This window comes from Enhydra lutris, unplaced genomic scaffold (assembly GCF_002288905.1).
Source record: "Enhydra lutris kenyoni isolate GAN:26980312 unplaced genomic scaffold, ASM228890v2 scaffoldscaffold31, whole genome shotgun sequence".
In the NCBI taxonomy this organism is placed as follows: Eukaryota; Metazoa; Chordata; class Mammalia; order Carnivora; family Mustelidae; genus Enhydra; species Enhydra lutris.
In genome coordinates, this window is record NW_019154115.1 from 3,281,874 (window position 1) to 3,308,669 (window position 26,796).

A 26,796-nucleotide genomic window follows, 5' to 3' on the forward strand; every position below is an offset into this window, starting at 1 on the left:
GTGACAGGAGGAAGGGTATGGTTCTGGAAGTGGACAGCCATGGGCCCGAATCTGAGCTGTTCTGCTCCTAGTGACAAGGCCTTGAGTAAATGACTTTCTCTAGAGTCTGAACTTCCCCATCTATAAAATGGGGATAGATAAGAACACCTCTCATGGACTGTTGCAAGGACGAAGATGGGCTTCTGTATGTGAACTCACCTGAATAGTGGCCAGGTCCACATTGGATATTCTGGAACCATGAAAGAAGGGGAGGCATCAACTACCCCCGTACACATGACAGGCCTAGCCCTTCTATGGGTGTGTGAAGCTCTTAACCCTGAACAGTAAGGAAACATCGCACTGAGTGTGGTCTTTGGGCTGTCCCCTTCCCACTGTGGTCAGACCACCCCAGTGCAGCCACACCTCCCACCAGAGACCAGAGCGGCATGCCACTTCTGCTGTTCTAGGAAACAGGGTAGCTCAGAAATGCAGGAGGTAAAAATCCTGTGAAAATGGGAGCTGTAGAGGAGAGCTGGCCCCAGAGCAGGACTCCAGGGCGGGGCCCGGCTTTGCAGAATGGCAACCAGAAAACTCTCTCCTCAACCACCCTCCCTCCACAAGAGTGGTGGGGAGCTTTCCCTTGGGTGGTGTTAGCAAAAGGAGCAGCCTCCTTTGCAGACTCAAGTGGTCAGCTGGAGGGCAAGTAAAGGGACCCATCAGTTATTTACACAGGAGTAGGAACTCATTTAATCAGACGGGTTTCCTGCACTCTGCTGGGGAACAGAGTTAAGGAAAGATTTCTGAAGCCGGGAGAGGAACTAGGTAATTGCAGAACCTGGGATACTGACAGTGAAAGCATTATTCCTGGTCACCTCCCCTCCTCCAACCCTTCACTGGTTGAGAAGGTGGTGGCAGAGATGGGAGAACCTGAGGGCTCAGAGAGGAAGATGATAGAAAAGAAGGAGCAAGGAAAAGAGAGAGGAGAAAGCCTTGCCTGTTTTCCACTATGGTCTTACACCAACCCCACACCCAAGAATGACGAAGAAGAAGTTTGTGCTTTTCCTTCCCCACTGGTTTCTAGGCCATCCCTGCTCCCAAGTCAGAGGGCTGGCATATCCATGGTGGACAGCGTTCTGAGAGGCCACATCACTGCCCTACTTATCCAGAGAATGGCACTGCCACTGAAAGGCCACTCAAGCCAAAGACCAAGGGGAATGTCCCCGCCCCCTCCCCACTTTAATAACTCATCATTAATTCTTATTGATTCCTTTCATTTACCTAAAATAAATAAATAAATAAATAAATAATTAAGCACCAACTGTATGCAGGCTTGGTGCTAGGATATAAAGGTAGAATCCTGGTTCCTAAATTTGTCCCATCAGTTCCCATTGCTACCACCTTTGTTCTTGCCTCAGTCGCAACTTATCTACTTCGGCGCTGTCCTCTAAGGCCTCTGTGCCTCTGGTCTCTCCAGTCAACCTTTCCCAGTGCCACCAACACGGTATTTCTACAATGTGAGGACCATCACACACTCAGAAGTACAGTCAAGACAGTATCAAGCACAAGACATTTTTAAAGCATCTTATGAGTTATGTGTTAATAAAGGAGATTCAATTTTTGGAACACTGTGAGATAACTTGGGGGAATTCACTGAGTTTTATAACAACACACTACAATTATACAGTATTGAATACTAGCGAACTTTGATGAAATAGGAATTTACGTGCCCAGAAATGTTGCAAGACAGCAAGACAAGGTTTATCACACAGATGAGTACAGTGGTCATCAAACTATTTAAATCTGATCTAATCTGGGGTGCCCAGGTGGCTCAGTCAGTTGGGCACCCGATGTTTGGTTTCTGCTCAGATCAAGGTCTCAGGATAGTGAGGTCTAGCCCTGCCATTGGGCTCTGTGCTCAGTGGAGAGTCTGCTTCTTCCACTCATTCTTCCACTCATCCTTCTTCCACTCATCCTTCTGCCCCTCCCCCTGCACGCACACACTCTCTCATGAGTGCTCTCTCTCTCTCTCTCACAAATAAATAAATACATCTTTATATCTGATCTAGTTTCAGTAAAGGAGATGGCAAAAGAGATGGAAACAGCTAAAACAATCGATTAATTAAAGCCATGAATGAGAAAAACATTATTTGATGATTAAGTTAACACTAACTTAATACCTGTTATTAGTTAGATGGCATATGGTATAAAAAGGCAGCTCTTCTACGGAGCCACACCGATCTTGAAATTCTTCTCCAACTCTAACAGCTTTGGCAGAACAAATCCAAACGGCAAAAGAAGCCAAAGCAGGAATATGTTACAAAATTCAAAGACCAGAGTTAATCATTAAATGTTAACAGAATCTGGTAAAATAGAAAACAGACAGTAACTCCTTACATAGAGGAAACAATTTTGATAGTCTCAAGTACTTTTATCACAATGCGTACAAAATGATTTTATGTAACTCTGAATGTATACTGTGGTTCTGATCGTCATTACTCATTCAATGATCATGAAATAAATCAGTTTCCCCCAAGCTGTAGTAATACTGTTAAGATTATGAATTGGGAAAACCTGGAAATAATAAATTAATGATTGTAATACCATAATGGTGATAGAGGTAAATGAGGAGGAAAAGGAAGAGGAAAAAAGAGGAGTAAGAAAATTTCACTGACATAAAGAGACTTTAATTATTATTATTATTATTTTAGTCTCTAAGATTTTGTTTATTTATTTATTTGAGAGAGAGAGAGAGAGAGAGAGACAGGGAGTGAAAGCAAGATGCACAAGCAGAGAGAAAGAATCCCAGGCAGATTCCATGCTGATTTGGAGCCTGACGTGGGGCTTGATCTCTCCACCCCAATATCATGACTTGAACTGTAATGAAGAGTCAGATGCTTAACTGACTGAGCCACCTAGGCCCTCTGAAATAAATAGAATTTTTAGATTGAAGGAGCCTGCCAGGTTTCAGAATAATCTGATACAAAGTGCTCAACACCAAGACAGTTTGGTTAAATTAATAAACTTCAAGAAAACATATCTTTAGGTATCAAGACAGAAAAAGCAAATAAATTTGGCTCAGTCCTTTCCTCATGAACATGGAATGCTGGAAGACAATGCAGCAGTCTATAAAATTCTACAGGCAACGGCGTGTAGATTACATTATACCCAGCGAAGGTATCACTCAAGCAGAACAGCAACTGACAGACATTTTCTAGGAATTTGGACTGCTTACCGACAACATCCATCCAACTAAGAGCTTAATCAAAGTAAAGAATTTGCAAGAAGGAATGCCAGAGTAAAACGGCCAGGGCCATGCCTGAGAGCCATCCTAACACAGCATCAAGACAGGCAGATGGCAGTGGTCCATCCTGATCTTTCTCAGCAGAGACTCTATTATAAAAAGAAGCTACAATGGGGGCACCTGGGTGGCTCAGTGGGTTAAAGTCTCTGCCTTTGGCTCAGGTCATGATCCCAGGGTCCTGGGATCGAGCCCCACATCGGGCTCTCTGCTTGGCAGGGAGCCTGCTTCCCCCTCTCTCTCTGTCTGACTCTCTGCCTACTTGTAATTTCTGTCTGTCAAATAAATAAATAAATCTTTAAAAAAAAAAAAAAAGAAGCTACAATGACTCCAACCTCTTAATGTATTAGCAACATATATATAGTTTTTGCTTACTGTTAGATATTTTAGGAAACATTTTAGGATGAAGAAGTAGTTCTTTGAAGTTTAGTAAGTCCAGTTTTACTTCCATATCTTTTGCTTGTGTTAAAGTCAAGGGAATTTAAATTTATGATTGCTTAAACAGCATGCTTCCTTTTAATAATCCACTTCCGAGGGAAAAAACACTCTGAGTTTAAAAAGCAACTTGCCGGGGCACCTGGGTGGCTCAGTGGGTTAAGCCTCTGCCTTCAGCTCAGGTCATGATCTCAGGGTCCTGGGATGGAGCCCTGCATCGGGCTCTCTGCTTAGCAGGGAGCCTGCTCCCCACCCCCCGCCCCCCTCTGCCTGCCTCTCTGCCTACTTGTGATCGCTGTCTGTCAAATGAGTAAGTAAAATCTTAAAAAAAAAAATAAGCAACTTGCAGAATCCCTTTTTGTACCTCAGCCTGGTTATGAGTTGCAGACGGACCGAATGCAGAGGCCAGCAGTGCCAGGAAAGGCACACACAGTCTGCAGTCAGGAAGCCCTGCACCTGTTTGGGCCTTAGCTCAGACAACATCTCCTATTTGGCTGGGCTCCCATTAGTGCACCGGCCTCTCACCTCATTTATACAATGGGAACAGTTCTCTGTTCCTCAATAATCTTTCAAGAAGGTATGAGAATGAAGTCGACAACCCAGGGAAACCAGCTCAAAAGACAGGAAAGTATGGTTGTATTAACAATTTATGTATTAACTCCAACCAGAAGAGCCCATTCTCTGCCCACAGAGGAAAAGGGAAAGCTTTCTGTTGGAAGGGGACTGCCCAAGTGCCAAGGGGTTAGGGAGCTTCCCTTGAGGCTGGCTTCCAGCCTGTCCAGCTGCGCAGACAGCTAGCTGATCCAATCAGAAACACACTCAGACTAGGCTTAGAATTCGGGAAGAGATTTTTGCTCTTTCCCAGTGGATTTAAGGATGAGGGCACATACAAGGGCCTCTGGAACTGCTGTGTTCATCTGGCAAGCAGTAGGGAGAAAGCCTTCTGTGAATGGAGCTGACTGGGAGGAAAGCCACGTCCCAAGAAACACAGAGAAAATAGGTCCTGGTAACACAATTTGAATACCTAATCAAGTCGGGTCAGAAGGCAGCCACAACCTTATTCACCTCTTACAGAAGCCATTCATTCATTTTAGCTTAAGCCACCAGATAAAAATTTGTTACCGATTTACAGATTTGTTTCAGCTGTAACTCATACAGAAGACACTCCTCGAGGTACAGCTCACATGTCCCTGTAGCCACACATTCAACCAAATCTACTTTAGAGCTCCACCCCCCCCATCCCACCTGCCTCCATGAAATGAAAAGCAGTTGCTCTTGGCGATGGAAACAAGTCCCCTGGGTGAGTTCACAGGAAAACTTGGAAATGGAGTACTTGACGTGCCCTGACTCCTGGCAGCAACCTTCTTCCTGTCCACGTGGTGCTCCTGGGCCAGCTCTCAATCCCAGTAAGATCATCATTCCCCAAGAAGATGCAATTTACTGATAACTTCCACAGAGGGTACCAGGAAGGCCCCAGGCAAGGCCGGGACTAGGAGGCCAGCCAGACACCTGCAGTGCAGACTTTCAGGAGGCACTTGCTTGGTTCATAAGGTCAAGGGGGCTCCTTAGAGGTGACGCCTGCGGCACCTGGCCTTCCTCCCCTGAGCCCTGACCCTCAGTGGGCCCATCAGGATGTCTTTTCCATTCCCTTCTCAGTTAGCAGCCCTTCCTTGCCATCAGCTCTGCCGCTGCACGCTGTCTGCCTCGGCCCTGAACTTCCCCTTGGCCTGTCCAGCCTGCTTCTCCCTGACCTGTTGTGAATCATGCCAACTTCCGGTCTTGGGAACTCTATCCCCAGTTTATGATCTCATCACACCTTTCAAACTGGATTAATAGGTCTTTTGGTTTTTTTCACTCAACTAATTCAAATGCTTTCTGGCTATAAGCTTTGACGGCCTTGGACTCCTTCCCCTACCCCATACAGCCAAGCTTTGGGATCTGAAACCCAGATATGGGTCTCAGTTCCTACTGCTGGCCTAGACCCATCATATTCTTGGGTTGAAGGGACTCCCAAATACACATGATGGAAAGGCTGGCAGTCACCTTGACCTCCAGGTCAGGCAGGTCCTGGGAGTGTGAGATTTGGACCTTTTCCCCAGCCTTCCATCTCTCCATTCTTGCAGGCCTCACACCCACCTGGACCATGGCCTCCATCTCCTAGTGAGGCTCCCTTTTCTCTGGTGCAGATTTGCTTCAGTCTCTGCTGGTCAATCTCCTCAAATTCTTTGTGGAATGGGGTGATATATAAAAAAGCATGTAGCCAAACAAATACGGCCCTCCAGGTCTCCCAAATTTACCCACTTTACAGAACTGTGGTACAGAGAGAGAATCTGATCCTCCCACCATCTGCCTTAACATCCATCAGTGGCTTCCAACAGAGTCCCCCCACCCCCGACCAAGAGTCCCCTTCAAAGTATGTTCTATAAGCCATTCACTGGTAAAACAAGGACTGCATGAAAAAGGAGCGAGCTGAGAATATTCTATGCCCCAGAAATGACAGGACAGAGTCCTAACTCCAAGCCCCCCATGTCTGACTCCAGCTGCCCCTTCTGGCCCCTGCCTTCAGGCATACCCTTTACTTACAATTCCTGAAATGCAGCAGACTCCCTCGTGCCTCTCTGCCTTTGTACCTGCTGCCTGGCCCACACCACCATGCCCCTGATGCCATTTGTCCTTTTTTATGTATCAGGCTAAATGTGACAGCCTCTTGGAAGGAAGCTGCCTTCCCCAGCCAATGCCTTTTCTAAGATGACTCACTTTTGTGCCTGTGCGCCTCCTCCCTTCTGCGCTCAACAACGGACAGAGCATAGACACCAAGGTCAGCCCTGTGCCGAGCAGGGACAGAGTTACAGGACAGTGTGAAAATTATGCAAGCCCAGAGTGAGAAGGTTTTCTGTTGGCACTTGACAGCCCTGATGGTTAGTTGTAGATCTGGTTCTTCTACCAGACTGTGACCTCACAGAGTGCCAGGCCTCTATCTGTTCACAGTTATACCCCAGTGCCTAGCGGATGGCCTGCCACATAGAGGAAGTAGGCCGAAAAAATGTACTGATCAATGCTAGTGGCCCCAGGGCAAACACTCCCAGGCTGAGTTCTAAGTCTAAAGTCACCTCTGGGGGCGCCTGGGTGGCTCAGTGGGTTAAGCCGCTGCCTTTGGCTCAGGTCATGATCCCAGGGTCCTGGGATCGAGTCCCGCATCGGGCTCGCTGCTCAGCAGGGAGCCTGCTTCCCTTCTCTCTCTGCCTGCCTCTCTGCCTACTTGTGATCTCTCTCTGTCAAATAAATAAATAAAATCTTTAAAAAAAAATAAAATAAAGTCACCTCTGGAGCTGCTCCCCAGCCCGAGTCCTAAATCAGCTCTGCATCAAGGGATGGAGTGCTTATTACTGCACTGTGACCTGAAGAAAGCTGTGGGTTATTTATGGCACTGAAGTTTCAGGCAGAAAACAGAAGTTGAGGGTTTCCAGTAACCACTGGCTAACTGTGAAACAATGTGAATTGTGAGTTGTCTGTGTATGATGTTCAAAAAATATATATATCTTTTTTTTACTTAGCGAGTGAGCGAGAGGGGGTGTGCAGGTGAGGAGGTGGGGCAGAGGCAGAGGGAAAAGGAGAAAGAAAATGCCAGGCAGACTCTACCTTGAGCGCAGAGCCCTGTGTGAGGCCCGAGCCCACAACCCCAAGATCACGACATGAGCCAAAACCAACAGTCAGACGTTCAACAAGTGAGCCACTCAGAAGCCCCTCTGTATATGATTTTTAGGCATTATGGTCAGGTTTTTGAAGCCATCCACATTGCTCAGGGGACCGGAATCCTGCCCTCTTGGCTGGACCAGCCTTGCCCGTTGTACCTAGAGAAAAACCCACTCCACCCCCTACATCGGACCACTCATAAGCCACTAAGAAATAAGAAAGGGGGGAAAAGAAAAGAAAAGGAAAGGAAAGAAAAGGAAAGGAAAGAAAAGAAAAGAAAAAAGGGAACATCATTACAGTTGTAAAGGAAATTTTTAAGAATGCAAGATGAACTGGAAAATTTTCCAGAAAATCTAACCCAAGACCCATAACAGACCAATACCAGGGAGAAAATCTACTCTTCAAAAAAGGCACGAGTTTCAGATAGTTTTTTAAGAAACTTCTACAAACCCAAACTACATGTGTTCTTCAGTTGTTCTAGAACAGAGCAGAGAAATTATAGGAACTTAATGTTGACTTAGAACTTAGTATGTGCCAGGCACTGTGCTAAGCAATTTGTGTGTGTGTGTACCACATTCAAAAAAGCTTACAAATTCACTAAAAGAGATTAGTAGAAAATAAGTCAAAAACCTTGAAAGAAAGCGTACGTATTCATAAAAATTGATCACACTTATAAATACAGACAATAGCCTAAATAAAACAGTATTGAATGGAATTGAGCTATGAATTAAAATAATAGTATATCAGGACCAAATAGGCTTTTTCCTCCAGGGAATTAAAAAAAAAAGGCTCAACACAAATATTGTTATATAATTCATCACACTGAAAGGTCAAGGGACACTTTCTTAGAATCCCAAAGAACACCCATTCCTGAGTTAAAAATAAAACAAAATAGTAGCCACAAAAAAACTGTTAAGCTAGAAGTGGGAGGCAACTTTCTGAATGTGATTTTGTAAAGTTACCTAAAGGAAGCCAGCAATAAAGAACACAGTATACAGGAAAAACTCTCACGAAAGATAGGAATAAGATAAAGTAGTCTTTTCTTTCTTTTTAAGTTGCCTTTTCTAACCACTTCCTCTCGCTCTTCAATGTTATTCTGAGGGTTCTAGCTAACAAAGCTACAAGGAGGTAATATGTATAAATCCTGGAGAGAAAAAAGTTTTTATTATTTGCCAATGACATGATTTGTTTACCTAGGAAATCCAAAAGAATCAACTGGAGAAACTTACAAGAATAAAAGAGCTCAATCAGATGGCTGATATAAAAAATTAGGAGGCTTAGAGGATGTTAATGATAACCAGCAAGAAATGGTAATGGAAAATATTTTATTCACGGGGTTGTTAAATATTATAAATTTAACTATAATTTAAAAGTCCAAGAGGTATGGCCATAAAACTATAAAACTCCAAAGATATAACCAGAGATGACGACAACTCTCCCCAGATTTCATAGCTTCAGTCAAAATCCCAATGAAAATGTAAGTTCTTTTTTTTTTTTTTAAGATTTTACTTATTTATTTGACAGAGAGAGAGAGAGAGAGAGCGATCACAAGTAGGCAGAGAGGCAGGCAGAGAGAGAGGGGGAAGCAGGCTCCCTGCTGAACAGAGAGCCCAAGGCGGGGCTCGATGCCAGGACTCTGGGATCATGACCTGAGCCAAAGGCAGAGGCTCAACCCACTGAGCCACCCAGAAACCCCGAATATGTAAGTTCTGAAACTGCATCAACTCTAAGAACATAAGAAAAGCAAAAGCACTCCTGAAGAAGAATGGGAATTTGGCCCACGCAATTCCCTATGGCAGTAAGGATTAGCATAGCAATAGTCGGATCATCAGCACAAAACAGGTATTTACAAACATAGTGATTACTTGGGCATTTAGTACAGGATGGAATGGGCATTTGAGATGAAGGCAAGAGTGGATTATCCAATAAAAGTTGAGAGGAACCAGCTTTCCATTTGGAGAGAAAAGCAAAGTAAGGACTCCTACTTTATACCAAGAAAAAGAAATTCCATTCAAATTAAAGGTTCAATTATAAACATAAAACCATGAGACTGTTAAAATAGAATATAAGAAAATATTTTTAACATTGGCCTGGGGGGAAAAATATCTTTCCTAGCACGACCAAAGCAGGACACCATGCAGGAAGACATAAGGAATTGGAGGCTATAAAATGAAAAATTTAAACACAATGCCTCATAGGAAATGAAATGACCAAGATCAACAGGGGAAAACTTTTGGACTGTTAGTGGCTCTGAAATTAGAGACTAATTTCTTGAAGAAAAAAAACAAAACAGGCAAAGGACCTAAATAGGCAATTTACAAATGAAGGAAAAAAACAATGGCCAAAAAACATAGCAAAAGCCACTAAAGCTTAACAACAAACAAGAAAAATCTAAATTCTAATGTCTGTCTGTCCAGGAATCTGCACAAGAGGCATTCTGGGAGAGCAGGTGGTACAAGTCCAAGCAGAGCCAGAAGCAAGCCACAATCAGTTTTAGGAGGAATGCAGTTCTGAGTGTGTACCCAGTGGGCAAAGAATGTGTTAGCTATGCAGATCTCCTAAGGAGCGCTGCTAAGAATCTTACAGGAGCAATCTCCTTACAGCAGGAAGAGTTCATGTAGGTAGGCTACCTTTCTGGCTAAAAAGGGGAAATTAGGATTTATAAGACAATATACCCCTACCTGTGCATATATTCATAAAGAAACTCTGGAAACGTTCAAAACTGGTAACAATGGTGAACTGTGGGTAGAGGAGAAGTGGGAGGAATTCAGCAGATGCGGACAGAGTGACATGGAAACTTTGGCCCCTCTCTTTATAAATTGTGTAATTTTTTAAACCATATAAATGTAGTCTCAAAAATGCTGAATTAAAAATCCTGTACTGTTCAATAAAAATAATTTTAAGTGAGGGACGCCTGGGTGGCTCAGTTGGTTAAGCAGCTGCCTTCGGCTCAGGTCATGATCCCAGCGTCCTGGGATCGAGTCCCACATCGGGCTCCTTGCTCATCAGGGAGCCTGCTTCTCCCTCTGCCTCTGCCTGCCATTCTGTCTGCCTGTGCTTGCTCTCTCTCCCTCTCTCTCTCTGACAAATAATTAAATAAAATCTTTAAAAAAAATAATTTTAAGTGGATTCAATAGTTTGTTTGTTTTTTTCCATATAGATATTCCAAGATGGCAGGTGTTATGGTTTTGACTTTTCAGACAGAAACTAAACTACCTGCATCTCATTGAGAGTCTAACCATATACCCACACTCCCTGGCGGTGACATGGAAAATTCCACTGTAAGACTTTCTAAAGGGCAGTTTAGTAACATGTATCAAAGTGTAAAATTTTCATACCCCTGCACTGCAATAGCATTTCCAAAATTTACCCTGTAGAAATGACTGGGTAAGTGTAAGTAAAGATGATTCTGCGGCGTTATTTATTACAGGGGAAACGGTTAACGATTACTAGCCATTTGCATGGGATAACATAAACTGTGGGCATGGCTCCAGATGCTGTCGGTCTGCAGACCACACTCTTGAGTTGCAAAACCCTGGGAGCTCCTTATCTCACATTTCCAGCCGTATGACCCTTTGGATCTCTGCTCCCCGCACCATCTACCCTGCTCTAGGAGTGCCACCCCACCCTGGGCCAGCGGGCTCACCTCGTCAACATAGGGGGGCAGTGGATGGGGTTGGAGCAGAAGATGTTGTTGGACCTGCGCATGCCATCGAGGAACTCCCGCACCGACTGGCCGCGGAGCTCCGCCAGGGGCCGGACCTCGTGCTTGACGAACCACTCGTGCGCCTCGAAGCACTTGGCACAGAGGAGCTTCTCACACTCGAAACACCAGAAGTCCGCGGATTCTTTGCAGCGGTTGCAAACGGCCTGCACATCCACGATCTGCCTGTACACCGACAGGCGCCGCTGTAGACTCTCGAAGAAGACATTATCCAGCACCAGCGAGTCAGCGCCTAAGGGCCCGGGCAGCTGGCAGATCGGGCACTTCAAGTTTGGCGCCTCCAGGCACCCCGAGCACAGCGTGTGCAGACAAGGCAGCAGCTTGGGGCACTTGGCTTCTACCTGGCATGCCTGGCAGCGCAGGAATTGGAATTCCTCTTCCAGGGCTTGCTGGGGGACCAGAGAGGTTGGGGTGAGCCTGAAATCCAGGAGTCCCCACCCACCAGACGGGCTCCTGAGGCTGGAGGCTGGGAGTGGGACTCCATATTCCATTCCCGGCAGTCATTGGATGATACAAAACCCAGGCTTCCCAGGATCACACTCCCCCACTTAGTCAGTTCTTCCTGCTCTCACTCCCCAATGGACTGAGCATCTACTTCCCATAAGGCACAGTACTGGCCCTGAGATCCACGGATGGATAAATCCCTGCCTTCCTGGGACTCCGTGTAGAAAGGAGATCCTTTAAGTGTATCTCATATAGCATCACATAAAGTACGTCCCGTGGTTTGGTGGCTCCTCAGAGAGTTAAACACAGGACTACCATATAATCCAGCAATTTCATTCCTAGATACATTTCCCCAAATAGCTGAAAACAAGTACCCAAACAGATACTTGCAAACCCATGTTCATAGCACCGTTAGGCACAAGAGCCAAAAGGTAGAAACAACCCAAGTGTCCATCAAGGGATGACTGGATAAACACAAGGGGTCTACATGTGCAATGGACTATCATTCAGCTTTAAAAAAAGGAAGGTGGGGGTGCTGGCTGGCTCAGTTGGTGGAGCATGTGACTCCTGATCTCCAGCTTGTGAGTTCAAGCCCCACCTTGGGTGTATAGAGGTTACTTAAAAATAAAATCTTTACTGATGAATAAATAAAATGAAAAGGAAGGGCCTTCTCATACATGCTATGAGAACCTTGAAGACATTATGCTAAGCAAAATAAGCCAAACACAAAAGGACAAATATTGCACAGTCCACTTATATGAAATATCTAGACTAGGCAAATCCACAGCAACAGAAAGTAGTTTGGAGGTTACAAGGACTTGGGACAAGGGAGTAATAATGAGCTACCACCTAAGGAGTACAGTTTCTGTTGAGGGTGATGAAAAAACTTCTGGAAACAGATGGTGGTGGGTTACCCAACACTGTGAGATACATGTAATGCCACTGAGATGTACGCTTAAAAACAGTTAAGTTCTCGGGGCGCCTGGCTGGCTCAGTCCGTGGAGCAGGCAACGCTTGATCTCAGGGTTGTAAGTTTGAGCCCCACATGGGGAGAGGAGATTCCTTACAAAAAATAAAATCTTTAAAAACATGGTAAGTTTTACGTTATGGATATTTTATAGCAAAAATAAAAAGTGCTTACTATACAGTACCTGGCCCATGAGGAGTGTTCATAATTAAGTAATACTACTCCTAGTTCTAATAATGCAAATTATAAAAATCACTGCAACCTGGTGCTTTCACGAAGGGGAGCCCAAAGGGCCTGGGAGAACATAGAGCAACGGATGTAAGTAGCTCCTCTCGGGGAGGAAGGCAGCTGGGGAGTATGTCGGAGAGAAGGCTGAGGCAAGTTTCCGCGAGGACCTTGTAAGCGCCTTGCGGGGGTGGACTGAGCATGCAGCGTGCTCCAAGAAAAGGATCCTGGAGATACCCCAGCGGTGAAACCACCACAGGAGCTCTGAGGCCTTAGCCAGGGCACGTCTCTCATCTGGGCCAGTTTTCCACTTTCTGACCTGGGAACTTGGGTTTTGGTTTTCCACACCTGGGACATGCCCCCGGCTCCAGGCCTGCGCAATAGGGCTCCTCCCGCCATTCTCCCTAATCCGTGCACCTTCTCCCGAGGCAGAGGCTTAGGGGGCGGGTCGCCAGAGTGGGCAGACAAGTCCAGTCCCAAGTGTCAGGGACCCTCAGCGTCTTGCCCCCTGTTCTTGGCGAATCCCAGCCGAGAGAGGCTCCCCTAACTCATCCTGCTGCCCCCTTTCTACTCTCACGTACCCTTACTCCAGCCAAGAGGGTCAAGACCCAATACCTGGCTTTCTCTCTGTGTCAGTCTTTAAGGTACTTGGTCAAGTTGCCCTCTCCCTTCCCACCTCTACCCGCACCGTAGCGAATCAACAAAGCCTAAACCCCATCTCCCCAAACCCAGTAGTACCTCCGCGGGGCTGGGGCTGGGCTGATGGCCTTCGGGGACGGACTCCGGGGGAGGCATTGTGGGCGTGTGGGGCAGTGCGGGGTCTTGCTGGGGACCCGGAGATCTGGCGGGTGCAGGCTCCTGCTGCATGGATCACAGCACAGTTTCGATTCTCGGTTTTGAGCTTGAGGGGCGGGAAGGGAAGCGGAACGAGAGGCCGGCGCCAGACGCGGTAGTCTCCTTAGCGGGTCCGAAAGGGGCGGTGCCCGGGGAGGGCCCGCCTCCCGAGAGGAAGTGACACAGAGCGAGGGGCGGTTCTAGGGGCGGAGAGGCCGGCGGTGGGCTTGGAGTACACGCCCAGAGCCGGAGGGAGGATTGGGAGCAGATGAGACGCTCAGCTGACCTGGGGGTAAAGGGACCGTGGCAGAGCAGAGCAGAAGGGAGGCGGCGGCCGCCCTAGGCTTTGGGCCCCGTAACGGAGATGAGCCGCAGGTGGCTCTACTTTGGAGGAACTCCTGGTCTAATGGAAGAGCAACAGTTACCCAGAGGTTTTCACACAATAGAGGGACTGGCTGGAAAGGAGATCCTCAGCTGGGACTTGAAGGAACTTGGGGTGGGGCGGGGAGAGCTTGGAACAGCACGTGCAAAGGCCTGGAGGTTTGAAACAGGAGAGTCTGCTTAAAAACTAGTTTTCGTTATTTTCAGATTTAAGAGGGGACCCATGAGGGGGGACAGGGCTAAGAAATTGGACCAGGTCTGTGGGTGACAGTGAGTTTAGAACCCAGAAACATGACCCAACATGCATGTTGGGACGGTAACTCTGACAACCTAGGACCGTGGCCTGGTCTAGGACAATGGTTGTGAGATGCAGAGGAGGGATCTGAGTCAGAGACGCTGGGAGGACACTGAGTGGGGCTGAGGGGAATAGGACGGTGCCTTGGGTGACAGCTAGAGAGGTTGGTGAGTCTGAGGCAGAGGAGCAGGGAGGGAAGGGGGAGAGCTGGTGAGAGCAGATATGAAGACAGTGAGGAGAGAGCAGGTTAGCTCTTGACCAAAGGAGCATGCCAGCTCCCAGCTGGTGAGGGGAGAAAACACCTCTAGGCAGCTTCACTGGGCCAAAGGCTCTGGCTTCAAAAATCAAACCATCCCAACCACTGTGCTAACTTCTGGTACAATTCTGTGCTCAGTTCCAGCTTGCAGCCGACTAGGAATGGTGATGGAACCCTGCTCCTGTAAAGCTGATCTTCTGGCCTGTGTGGGGAAAGGGAATGGGAGGGAAAGCCAACTTCCCAGGACCCTGTGAGGCCTCAGGGGCCTTACCCTACCCTCCAGCCTCAGGGCTTTAGAATCGGGCCATTGAACCAGGAAAAGCCGAAGATGGTGAGCAGCAGCTGCAGAAGGGACCTGGAAGGGTCCCTGTTGGGTCTCTATTGGGTCTGAGGAGGCAGGGCTGGCATGTGGCTGAGACAAGGAAAGCTTTATTGATTTCTTATTAATCACTTTCAAAGAGAGCAACATTTAAAACTCCATGTCGAAAATCATTACTTCTCAGAGTAAAGTTACCATTTGCATTTAGATTTTCTCAAGCCATGGAGAGGCAAGTTACCTCTAGGTCAGGTTACCTCTGGATCAAGGGGTGTGCTGTTTCTGGACTTTTGTGATACTCTGGAGGGCCTGCTCTGGGATGCTCTGTGCTGTCCCCTCCTTCCTCACTCTGCTGTGCTCCCTGAGCTCTGCACATGAAATTTCTCTTTTTGTGCCAAAGTTCGGGCCCTCCCGCCCCACCTCGACCACAGTGAGGCTGGCTACGAGCTCATTCAACAAATAAGTGTTGAGATCCATTCTGTGCCAGGCTTGCAGGGCTGTGGGGACCCAAGGAGGAGTAATTTGCGGGCTGTGCCCAGGAGAAACCCTGATTCTAGATAAGACATCCCACACACTCCCACCCCAGTATGTGACTTTGGAGCGGGAATGCTGAGAAGGCTGGTAGCATTTCCTCGATTCTGGAGGAAATTCGGCTCTGAAATCCCACTCGCAAAGCTCACCTTGCCTTCCAGCTCCTTTTCCAAGGCCAGGCGGGAGCACGACTCTGGCGGGCTCGGTCCTCCCGGCGCAGGGGGCGCTGTGGGACAGCGGGAGCCGCCCCGGCTAGCCACCGCCTCCTGCGCCCGTGGCCAGTGAGACCGGAAGCAGCGGCCAGCAGGGGCGGGCGGGATAGCTGCCGGCTTCTCTGGCCTGGCACCGCGCGGGGGTGCGGGGCGTGCCCCTGTCAAGAGCCATGCTCGGCAGGTCCGGGTACCGGGCGCTGCCCCTGGGGGACTTTGATCGTTTCCAGCAGTCGAGCTTCGGCTTCCTGGGCTCGCAGAAGGGCTGCTTGTCCCCGGAGCGGGGCGGCGTGGGGCCGGGGGGCCGGTGAGTGGCCGCCCAGCACAGCGGACCCGGGGCGGGGACCGGCTGGTACCCTCAGGAGTCAGCCGGTCTGGCGCCCTCGCGCCCTAAGAGGAGGCACCGAGAGTGGCTACGGCGTGGAGAAGGGGCTGGACCAGGCATTGGGATGCTAGCGCTCACCCGCCCTCCCTAGGGCTACTGGGCTGCTGGCCCGGAGCTCTCTCATCTTCTAACAGGCCTCATCCCTTCATTTATCCTCTCGGCTTTTATCAGCCCTTTAAGCCTGGGAAGGGATTTCAAATTCTCATTTTGAAGATGTATTTATTTCTTTGAAAGAGAGAGGGCGGGAGGGCGGGCGAAGGGACAGGGAGAGGGAGAGAATCTCAAGCAGAGGGGACCAGATCTCAGGAACTGAGATCATGACCTGAGCAGAAACCTACAGTCGGCATATTCACCGACTGGGCCACGCAGGAGACCCCTCAAATTCCCATTTTGACCAGAAAGACCCCAGAGTCTAGGCATGGGAGGTCACCAGAGCTCTAAGGGTGCTTGGCCGCAGAGAAATGGCAAAATCTTGATTACAGGGGCTACTTCTAGATGCCTGGAGTTTAAGCATCTGCCTATTTCCTGGTGGATATGGGCAGGCCCTTGGCTGCCTGTTGTGTCAGCTTTGGTCACCTCTTGCTCCAGAGCCTTGAGAGATTCCCTTGGCCCCAGGGCCAGATCCCACATAATTCAGTCTGACAGGCAAACCCTGGAGGATTTGGTCTCTCCTGACACTCCTGTAATGACAGCTGACCCTCTCCAAGGCTTCCTTTCCTTCAGGGGCCACAGGGGTCAGAGCTAGACAGGAAAGCATCCTGGGGTTTGGAGAGCCCAGAGGGCATAGCGTTCCTGGAAGGACTGAGCAAAAGCTCCTGTCTGCTTCCTGCCCAGGCCTTGGGAGGAGAAAGATACCAGAGGATAACCATGCTAGATTCTCGGGCTCTCAGCTCCATATTCATCGTGGGCTCTTGGTTCTCCAAGGGGCCAGGACTTCTGATCTCAGATGAGCCTCATCTCCCTAGTTCCCACCTCCTACCCGAAGCCACTTCAAGTATTTGATAGTCCTTAGGGCATTAAAAGGGGGCGTGAGTTGTGAGCTAGAGAAGAACATCTTCACCCTCACCTGTGGTTCCCGTTGAGCCATTAATGCTTTATCCTAAGCATTAGGATAGCCTAAGGCCTTATCTCCAAGAGGATGAAAGCACACTTCTGGGGCTGATGGTGGAAGAGGAATGTGTTCTACCACCAGCGTTCAGTTCAATCCAGCACAGTGTTTACAGATGCCTGGGTGCTCCTGGCTCTGTGCCAGGTATGGGAGGCACTATCTATCAGACAAGAGAATTGATCCAGATCCCTGGTGAGGAGAGCATCACATGGATTGGCTTCTCAAATCTAAAGGCTGTTGCCTAGCAGAGACAAGGCCTTGTGGAGGTGGAACTCGAGGCAGATTAGTTTTGATGTGTGGGAGGAGGGAACGTTCTTCACTAGCATCTGGCTAGAGACAGAAATGAGGCAAGGAGGCAACTGAGAGCTCCGAGGAGGGACTAGCTGCTGAAGGGGGAGGTGGGCAAAAGGTGCACTTGACCAACTTCACTCAGCCTGCTGCTGTCCTGCCAGCACTGGTTGGTGTTCCCTGACTGCCTCTGCTCTCTTGTCCCCAGACGCGCCCCAGAGCTGGCCCTCCTACCTCTGCCACGGCCTCATCAGTTTCCTGGGGTTCTTGCTGCTGCTGATCACTTTCCCCATTTCCGGCTGGTTCGCCTTGAAGGTAAGGCTGGCTGGGTCAGACTCCGGGGGATTGGGCCCCACTCTCCATCCTCTGTCCCCTTCCCCTGAATATTACATTATCACATCCCAGTGAAATGGGCTGGTCCGGGATTCTTCATTTGTATCTTTCAGATGAGGAAATAGGCTCAGGCTTGCCCAAAGTCATACTGGGAGCCAGTGAGTGGCAAACAAGCCTTCCCAAACGCCCAAGTTCTGGGGTCTGGACGCTGGCTTTAAGGTGCACACAGATCTTTGCCACATCTTCCTTTCTGTGGGTTAGGCTGAAATTTGAACTGAAAACTACTCCACTTGGCCCAGTAGGTAATGAGTAATAGGAATTCAGGCCTGGTTTTTAACAAGGGCTGGTGCAGAGGGGAAAGCTGGAGCTGTACTTAAAGATCATATCTGAGAGCTGCAGTGAAGGTGGAAGCCCAGGCAGGCCGTGCCCTTTCTGTGGCCCTAGGAAACAGTCAATTTTTCTAGAAAGCCTTCGGGTTTGGTGTGGTCTGGAAGGAAGTCTTTAGAAGGTGCTAAATCCTAGTCCTAAAGCTGCCAGTGAAACAAACACCGTGTGACCCTGGGCAAGTCACTTTGCCTCTCTGGGCCTTCATTTCTCAATTTGGACCTATTTACTTCTAAAGTTGACAAAGCCCTTTGTTTGGGGTTGGAGTCATTCAGAACTGCATTCAAATCTTGCCTGTTTCACTCGGGGGCTCTGTGGTTTTTGAGCAAATCATTTAACCTCTCAGAGTCTTGGTTTTCTCTTCCAAAAAGATCTAAGGATATCTGACACCGACCAAGGCAAAGGAGAGAGAGGGGAGGGGGGTACCTGGGCAGACGCCGTTGTGAGCCTAGGCCCAGGACTTTCACCCCTCTCTCTCACCCTCGTGAACAGATTGTGCCCACCTATGAGCGGGTGATCGTGTTTCGACTGGGCCGGATCCGCACCCCTCAGGGGCCCGGCATGGTTCTGCTCTTGCCCTTCATTGACTCCTTCCAGCGGGTGGATTTGAGGACACGTGCTTTCAATGTCCCTCCCTGCAAGGTGAGGATCTTCTCGGCTCCCTCAGACAGCGGGAGTGGGGGCTTGTGCAGCATGACTGTGGGAGCCAGTTCCATGGTGTATGAGTAGCCATCAGGGGCAGGGTGGCAGAAGAAACCAGAAAAGCTGAGGATGGAGGCTGGGAGGACATCCTTGCTCAATGTACCTACTGACGTGCACTTGGGGACGTGATTTTCCCTTTGAGGAGCTAGGTACCAGGAGGGCAGGTCAAGCTGGGTGGTCTTGGTGGGCCAGAGCTCCCTGCAGCACCAGCCCCTTGAGTATCTCCTCTTTCACGACCTCCCCCAACAGCTGGCCTCTAAGGATGGGGCTGTGCTGTCCGTGGGGGCTGATGTCCAGTTCCGCATCTGGGATCCGGTACTGTCTGTGATGACTGTGAAGGACCTGAACATGGCCACGCGCATGACGGCCCAGAACGCTATGACCAAGGCCCTGCTCAAGAGGCCTCTGCGGGAGATCCAGACAGAGAAGCTCCAGATCAGCGCCCAGCTCCTGGTAGGCGGCTGTTCACACGGTAGAGGTCAGTGGTGAGCTCCTGGGCCTGGCTTTAGCTGCCAGGGCACTTTGAGCAAAGCACCAAATTGCTCTGGGCCTCAGTTTACCATATATTCCAACCTTGGAAGAGACAGTGGTCTGGGTGGGACCGAGGAACAGAAGACGGGTGCAGAGCATAGTGGTCTTGGGCAAGCTTGTCTTGGAGAGGCACCGGGGCCCTGAGAGGGGTATGGCCTAATCCAGATTCTGGGGCCTTCCCTAACTGCTGGGGTTCTACCCTTCACCACTCTGCAGGCGTTGCCATGACAACACTGGGCCTCGGAGGCGGGCAATGAGGGTGAAAGGAGTGGGGCCCTCCCAGCACAGTCACCTGGGGAATTCCAGGCTCCACAGGGCAGCATGTGCGCTTGGGGGCTTTGTGTTCCTTGTTCAGAACAGAACAAAGAGACACAAGGGCATTTGGACCTTTTTCTTGTCTCTCCACGTGTGAGTCATTATCTACACCAGAATTCCCCTCTCATCCCTTCTGTGACAGGATGGGGTGGAAATGTGGCATGTGTCACATGTGGTGGCATATCCCCTGCTCCCCAGGCTCACCTTGGGCTTTCTCCTGTATCCTGGTGGACCCTGAGTGAGGTTTCCCCTTAGTCCCCTTGGCTGTGTTTTCCCCTGGGGACCTGGGGTTTGAGGACCGGAGTGGGGGGGCAGTAATGCCAGTCCTGGAGATCCAAGTCCCTTCTGGAAGTGAACCAGCCCCATGAGGGAAGCTCCCAAGGAGATGCTGCTGTGCTGGGGACGGCAGCTGTCACGTGCAGAGTGTCTTAGGGTCTATGAGTCCTTTTGCTGCCCACGTGTGTCCGCTTCACATTCTGCTACCAGAGGGCTGATTTTGTGGTTTTATTTTGGCGGGAGGAAACTAAGGGCTCAGAAGTTATTGGTTGCCCCCCAAGAACCATAGTCAAGGGCAGAGCCGGCCCAGAGCCAGATCACTGGCTATCCCACCCCCCACCCTCAATCCAGTGCTCCGTCTTCTACAGTTGATAACAAATTGATAACAGCTTTTATTTATGAAACCACATTCCATTTTAGCATACTTTTCAGAGGAGAAAGCTGATCTCGGCCTTACTGCTGTCAGGGGCGGGTGGGGAACGAAACCAGAACACCAGGCGTGTTGTGCAACAAAGCCGAGAGAGGCAGTTTGGGGGAAGTCGGTCCTGCACCAGGATGTTAGTCATTTAGGGCCTGTTTCCCAGACTGGGCTGGCGCCTGGTAGAGTGGGGTCAGTGCCTGTGGTTACAACGAAGTCTCAGGAGCACTAGCTTGCCTCCCGGAAGCCCTGGGTCAGGCATACATTTCTCCTTCTCACTCCCCTTTCTGCCTCCTCCCTGGAGGGACTCACACTCTCCAGTCTCCCTTGCTGGACCCTGGTGAGCTGCTCACTCCTCCCCCAGGCCTGTTGCTTGCTTCCATTCACTGCCACCACACACTACATTCCCCTGCTGCAACCTGGCCTCTTCCTCCTTAGGGGGCAGACCCCCAGGACAGGAACCCTTTTGCTCCTCCGGCATCAGCCCTTCAACCTCCGGGTCTGGGCTGTCCCTCTACTCACCGCAAGCCAAGAGGTGCTTCTTCCTCCGAGGCTCCTCCCTGCGTGGGCAGTGCTCTGGGCTCAGGGCTCAGCTTCTGCTTCTGTTAGTCCTCCCTCCGCTCCTTTCTGCGTGGGCGTGGGCACAGACTCTCTCCGCACCCCAGCCCCTGACAGCTCTCCCCTACCTCCCCCACCTCTCCCCCCTGCTCGCCCCATCCTCAGTCTAGGCTTCTTCTAGACTCCTAAGACAGCAGTGTGACCTCCTTCCTGCTAGCTCTCATCACTTCTCGGTCCCACGCTTGCTTCACGTGGGGGGAGCCTCTGACTCTGTGCACCCTCCTTTCTCTCTCTCTCTCTCTCTCTCGGATCCTCTGCTCCCTTGGCTTCCATTATTCCACTTCTGCTTTTCCTCCATCCAGCTCACTCCTGCTTACTACTTGCTCTCCTGCCCTTCGGTTTCCAAGGTTCTGCCAACGGCCTCTTCTTCTTGCCTAGGACCTCCCGGGAGGGCTCATCCAGCCGGGCGTCGTGCTGCTTCTGGATACTGATTATGTACAATCCTCTGCTCCAGCTCCCCTCCTGTGCCCTGGACCCCGTTTATCCAACCGCCTGGTGGACAGTTGCTGTTGCATAGACACTTCAAGCTGAATATGTTAAAAAAAAAAAAAAAATAGTCCTCTTCCCTCCCCTAGCCATCGCTGAGCATGTGTGGGCCTGTGTGCTCGCTCCGGGTGAGCGCCGCGCTCGCGCCCGTGCAGGAGCCCACACCAGAGACCGGCCCTCTCCGCCCTCCGCCCTCCGGCGCTCACAGGCAGGCGGCCACCGCGCTTCCTGCTTGTTTCCCGGTGTCTCGCTGTAGCTGCGTCTAGTCAACAGAGTTGCGTTCTGTCCTCTGCGTGTCTCGGCTTCATGGCCGCCTCTCCGTCTAACACCAGAGCCGCCTCATTTCTGCCTGCACTTTGAAACAGTGGCCCACGTGGTCTCCACGTCCCCACCCTCAGCCCCCTTCAATCCGGTGTCCACGGAGCAGCCAAGAGGAGCTTCCAACGAGCAGGTCTGCGGTCACCCCCTGCCGAACTCCTCTCGAGGCTCCTTGTGTATCAGAATAAAGCCAAGCGAGCAGGGCCGCCCACCTCAGAGCCCTCCGCTTGTTCGTCTCCCAAGCCACACTTGAGAGTCTAGCTAAATGGAACGGTGGTTACTCACACTTCCCCAGACGTTCCAGGTTCTTCTGTCCGGGCTTTTATACATGTTGTTCCCATTGCCTGAAAGAGTCCTTCTTGTGGGGTTCCCGGACCCAACTCCAGTGTGGGGAAGGGGGTTTCCACACACATAGCACCAAGCAATTTTCAGACACCGGTAGGGTATCCCTAGAATTCAACTCACTTTGAACACTGTCTACCAAGAGATAGCATCAGATCCCGTGGGTTAAAGGCTCAGTCCCACAAGACTGCCCCCATCCCTTACTAAGATGCCAGTCACAAGCCCCAGGCTGTTACCTGCGTTTCTCACTGACTGGCTCCAGTTGGGGGTTCCAGCCACCTCCCTGGGTCCTTTTGCTAGAGCGGCTCTCAGAATTCCGGGAAGCACATTTACCACTTTATTAAAGAATGTGATAAAAGCTATGAATCAACAACCAAACAAAGAGAGACACAGGGCAAGGTCTGGGGAAGGGGTATGGAACATTCCTGCCCTCCCCAGGCACCCCACTCTCTGGCGTTCATCAGCCTGGAAGCTCTGGAACCCAGTCCTTCTGGGAATTCTCTGGAGGCTTCTTTGCGTACTGAGGACCAAGTCATTGGTCATCGCTCAGGGTGGGACTGAAGGTTCCAACTCTCCAATCACATAGTTAGTCCTCCTGGCAGCCAGCCCCCGCCCTTGAGTGGGTCCAAAAGTCACCTTTCTTACCTTCGTAGAAGACCCCTTTATCACTCTTCTCACAGGCAATTCCAAGGGTCGTAGGAGCTGAGTCAGGAACAAAGACAAATACGTAGAAGTATATTTTAATCAGTTGAATGATCAAATGGGAACACATATTTCTTTTAGGTCACATCACAGTCTTCCTTCCTGCTGTACTCCTTGGCTGGGGTGACCCCACTCCACCCGGCATCACTGCCCATTCCCTGGGCCTCCAGGGGGTCAGGCCTGGTCCTAGTTACTCACACCAGTTGCCAGCTCCTGGGTTGTATGTACTTGCCCTCTGCCTGTGTTCCTCAGGAGGGAGCCTGGCCCGGAACAGGAGGCGTGGTGCCTCCAGCCTAAAGAAGGTGCTCCCAGAAAGGCTTGTTGGCTTAATTCCATTTCTCCACCTACACTCTTTTCCAGCTGGAAATCAACGATGTGACCAGGGCCTGGGGGCTGGAGGTGGACCGGGTAGAACTGGCAGTGGAGGCCGTGCTCCAGCCACCCCAGGACAGCCCAGTGGGGCCCAACTTGGACAGCACTCTCCAGCAGCTGGCCCTCCACTTCCTGGGAGGAGGCCTGTCCTCTGTGGCGGGAGGCTTGTCAGCCCCAGGGCCAGGTGAGGAGCTCCAGAAAGAAGGGGAGGTGCTTCTGGGGCGCTCAGCTCAGTGTCCTGCACAGTCTCAGGGCCTGTTCCCTTAGCTGAGCATGTTCGTGCAGTGCTCACCTGCCCAGCTGCTCAGGCTGTCCCTAGTGCTTGAGCCAATGGGAGCTAAGGCGGTGAAGAGAGCTGTCTGAGTGGGTGGAGGCCTTCGGGAGCCTCCGTGGGAGGAGGGGACAGCACCCAGGAGTGAAAGCTAAGGGGCTGCTTCTTAGCCGAGGAGGAAGTCAAACTCGGGCTTGAAGGGCCTATGAGAGGGAGCTGCCAGGAGAAGTGCAGAGGTCACAGTGAGCCTGACCTTGGGAGCACACTGACTTTCTTCTCTCTGCTTCCTTCCCCAACCCTGTTGGCAACCCCCAGCAGACAGCTTGGAGATGGTGAGTGAAGTCGAGCAGCCTGCCCCTCCCGTTGGTGCTGGGCTAGGCCCAAAGCAGCCCGTGGCGGAGGGACTGCTGACTGCTCTGCAGCCCTTCCTGTCGGAGGCCCTGGTCAGCCAAGTCGGCGCCTGCTACCAGTTCAATGTCGTCTTGCCCAGTGGTGCCCAGAACATCTACTTCCTCGACCTCACTACAGGTGCCACTGCCTTCCCTGCCCTCGCTCGCCTTCCCAGCCAGGTTGCTTGTAGCTGCCCCCTCCCCATGGTCCTTTTTTAAATTTAAATTTAAAAACCTTCTGTTCCCGCCACAGTTTAGAGGGACCCCATAGCAGTCGGGGGCTCAGACAGCACAATCTGGGTGTTTGTCTCCCTGCCTGTCTCTGTGAGAAGGACGACTTTGACGGTTGCAGCCCGCGCCCCACACACAGTACAGGCCGACTGCGTGCTGAGCACGTGCAATGCGTGATCTCCCTATAACTCACCTCGAGCCTCTATTCGGGGATGATCGTCCCCCCTGTTTCACCAATTTGGAAACTGAGGCCCTGAGTGCTCCTATAGCCAATAAGACTTGAACTCAGGGAATTAGAACCTGAACACCTGACTGTTACTTTCTACTCCTCCCAGTGGGCCATGCTAACCAGACCTTCCCCCTACTGCATAGCCATCCCCCCACCAGTGCTCAATTTTTCTTTCCCTCCACAGGGCACGGGAGGGTAGGACATGGAGTGCCTGACGGCATCCCTGATGTGGTGGTGGAGATGACCGAGGCGGACCTGCGGGCCCTTCTGTGCAGGGAGCTGCGGCCCCTGGGGGCCTACATGAGTGGGCGGCTAAAGGTGAAGGGTGACCTGGCCGTGGCCATGAAGCTGGAGGCTGTCCTCAGGGCCCTGAAGTAGCGGCTTTGGCTGACTATCCGTAGCCCAGCTCAGAGTCTGGCGTCAAGCCAGGGAGGCATCTTAGAGGAGAAGGCGGCACTGGTGCCACCCCTTGGATTGTTGAGGCTCTCCTCAGCCAGGAGCCAAGGGATGGAGGCTGGGCCGACACCAGAGCTGGGAGAGACTGTGTCAGGCCGCCTTGTCCTCCTTACCTAGAGTGCTTCTCTGGACAAGCCTTTGCCCATCCTGGTCCCCGGCTGAATGCCCAGCCCCGAGCCGGGTACACAGTGTGATAACAAGAGCCAAGCTGGCCCGCTCTGCTGGCGACCTGACTGGAGGGGCGGGGCCCGCAGACATAGCCTGGCTGCATGGATTCGGGCTGGTGTGAGGGAGCCAAGCATGTGGCTCAGGTCCCAGCTCCAGGGTGGGGATCAGAGAGGTTGAGTGGTGGAGAAGGAGGGCAGCCACCAAGAAGAGTCACTTCAGGGCAGGGATTTGGGGATCGAGCTGGGCCTGCCTTCCCGGTTGTTCTCTAGGCCCAGGCCAGTGGGCAGTGGGGATGGAAAAGCGTGGGGCCTTCTCCACGTCTGGCCCTGCTCCTGAAGATGTCTTGACTCGTCCCCCAGCTCCGTCTTGCATGCCTGACGGGCTGGAGCCCAGGGCAGCATGTAGGAGAGCCCTGCTGTTCTGTGCTTTTTACCAGAGGTTGGCAAACCACCAATAAATGTGCTGTTTACAATGTATTGAAGAGAGGTGGGGGCACGGGGTGGGTTGGGGAGTCCCCGAGGCCATGCCCCTACTGCCACCTGGGCAAGGACCAGGGCTGGGAGGCTGACACACCCTTAATATATGCGTGTGAATCACCCACAGTTCCCCTCCTGCCAAGGGTTTCAGAGACCCTGAGGGAGGTATGGGCTCTTCTGTTCCTCTTTGGGGTAGATGTTGGCTAGGAAAGAGGATATGGGTGTGTCAGGGCTGGTCCTGCAAACACCCTCCCGAGGGGCAGGGTTGGGGGGTGAGTCTGATCACATTCAGGAGAGGAGTCAGGGCTGCTGTCAGCTCCCTGGCCTCTCCACCCCCACCCCCCGGGGTCCCTGTTTCTCCACCAGCAGAAGGGAAGGAAACAAAAGGAAGTGGGCCTAGAGGTCAGGCCAGGTCTTTAGCCCTGCGAGCCTGGCCCAGCTTTCTGCTGCTGTGCTCCAGCCCAAACCCCAGGGACCCCAGGGAAGGGGCCTTTTACGTCTTCAGCCCTAAGAAATGAATCTCACTTCCCGGAAAGGCTTGTGAAAAAAGAAACTCAGAGAAATCGGGACCTCCCCTTTGTGAAACAGTCCTGGGCTTGTCCTCTGGCACCAGGCTGTTCCCCTCGGGGCCTCTCTAGTTCCCCTGGCACAGTTTAGTTTTCCCCTTTGTTTCTGCGAGTGCCTGCGTTTTCCCTCCCTTGGGAAATCCTCTTAGCGTGGACTAGGTGGACTTGGGGTTCAGGTTTCAGCTCCCGGGCTCTCCCCATGGAGGGCCAGAGGCCAGCCAGCTGCCCCTGCTCTGCCCTCAGCTAGAGACTGCCTTCCCTGCAGTCCTTCCCGCCCCCCCCCGCCACCCTCCCCCCACCCTCCAGGCCTAGTGGGGCGTGGTCCTCCGCCCTCCATGGGGCCCCCCTCCGTGTTGGGGCTGTCACATCCATTCCCCACAATGTGTATCAGCATTCCTTGCATCGGTGCCTGCCCTCCCTGCTGGACTGTGAGCTTCATGCATGAGCGGCTCATCAGTTCCTCCCCCCACGGCAGCGGCACCCAGTGTACCGGGAGTTTATGGGAAAGCCCCACGTCTTGCTCATGAAAGCTTAGGAGAAACTGAAACTCAGATTGTCTTTGTGGGTGTGGGAGGATCAACTTAACATTTACAGGAAACTGAATCTCCCGGATGTCTACATAGGAGGGGTGTAAGGCCTGCCGCTCCTTCCTGTGTTGAGGGGCTCTCATTCCTTGGTGGGGCTGGTGCTTCAGGAAAGGGAGCCCACAGGTTCAAGGGCCCCTGGGCTTTGAGGACTGAGCAGGCCTTGCAGTCTGCTGGGGAAGGCAAGGGACACTTGGTGGGGGGGTAGTGTGTGAGGAGGGAGAGAGAGGGTGTCAGTCAGAGGAGGCTTCTCAGAGGAGG

At 51.3% G+C, this 26,796-nt stretch overlaps 2 protein-coding genes across 12 annotated transcripts in view; one reads left to right on the forward strand and one right to left on the reverse strand.

The window, feature by feature from the left end:
• LOC111153323 (promyelocytic leukemia) overlaps positions 1 to 13,723 on the reverse strand; it is a 41,116-nt gene extending 27,393 nt beyond the window's left edge. For 3 of the 7 annotated variants that reach the window (XM_022512271.1, XM_022512274.1, XM_022512275.1), the window contains exons 1-2: positions 13,504 to 13,723; positions 11,052 to 11,518 (exon numbers count right to left, since the gene is read on the reverse strand). In XM_022512271.1, the coding sequence (XP_022367979.1) occupies positions 11,052 to 11,518; positions 13,504 to 13,632 (596 nt within the window). In that variant the 5' untranslated portion in view covers positions 13,633 to 13,723. Of the gene's footprint in view, positions 1 to 11,051; positions 11,519 to 13,380; positions 13,403 to 13,503 lie in introns of all 7 variants that reach the window. The other 4 variants (XM_022512273.1, XM_022512272.1, XM_022512276.1 and 1 more) reach the window with 4 other exon arrangements.
• Positions 13,724 to 15,711: 1,988 nt separating this feature from the next.
• Positions 15,712 to 26,221, forward strand: LOC111153276 (stomatin like 1). Of its 5 annotated transcripts, none has more exons than XM_022512196.1 (7): positions 15,713 to 15,890; positions 17,574 to 17,683; positions 18,578 to 18,727; positions 19,037 to 19,240; positions 23,154 to 23,349; positions 23,752 to 23,964; positions 24,470 to 26,221. In XM_022512196.1, the coding sequence occupies exons 1-7, from the start codon at positions 15,761 to 15,763 to the stop codon at positions 24,661 to 24,663; spliced, it is 1,197 nt and encodes a 398-aa protein (XP_022367904.1). In that variant the 5' UTR covers positions 15,713 to 15,760; the 3' UTR covers positions 24,664 to 26,221. The 5 variants fall into 5 exon arrangements, with proteins under 5 accessions (XP_022367908.1, XP_022367907.1, XP_022367904.1 ...); XM_022512197.1 differs by having other exon boundaries at positions 23,755 to 23,964; XM_022512200.1 differs by lacking the exon at positions 23,752 to 23,964 and having other exon boundaries at positions 15,712 to 15,890.
• The last annotated feature ends 575 nt before the right edge of the window (positions 26,222 to 26,796 follow it).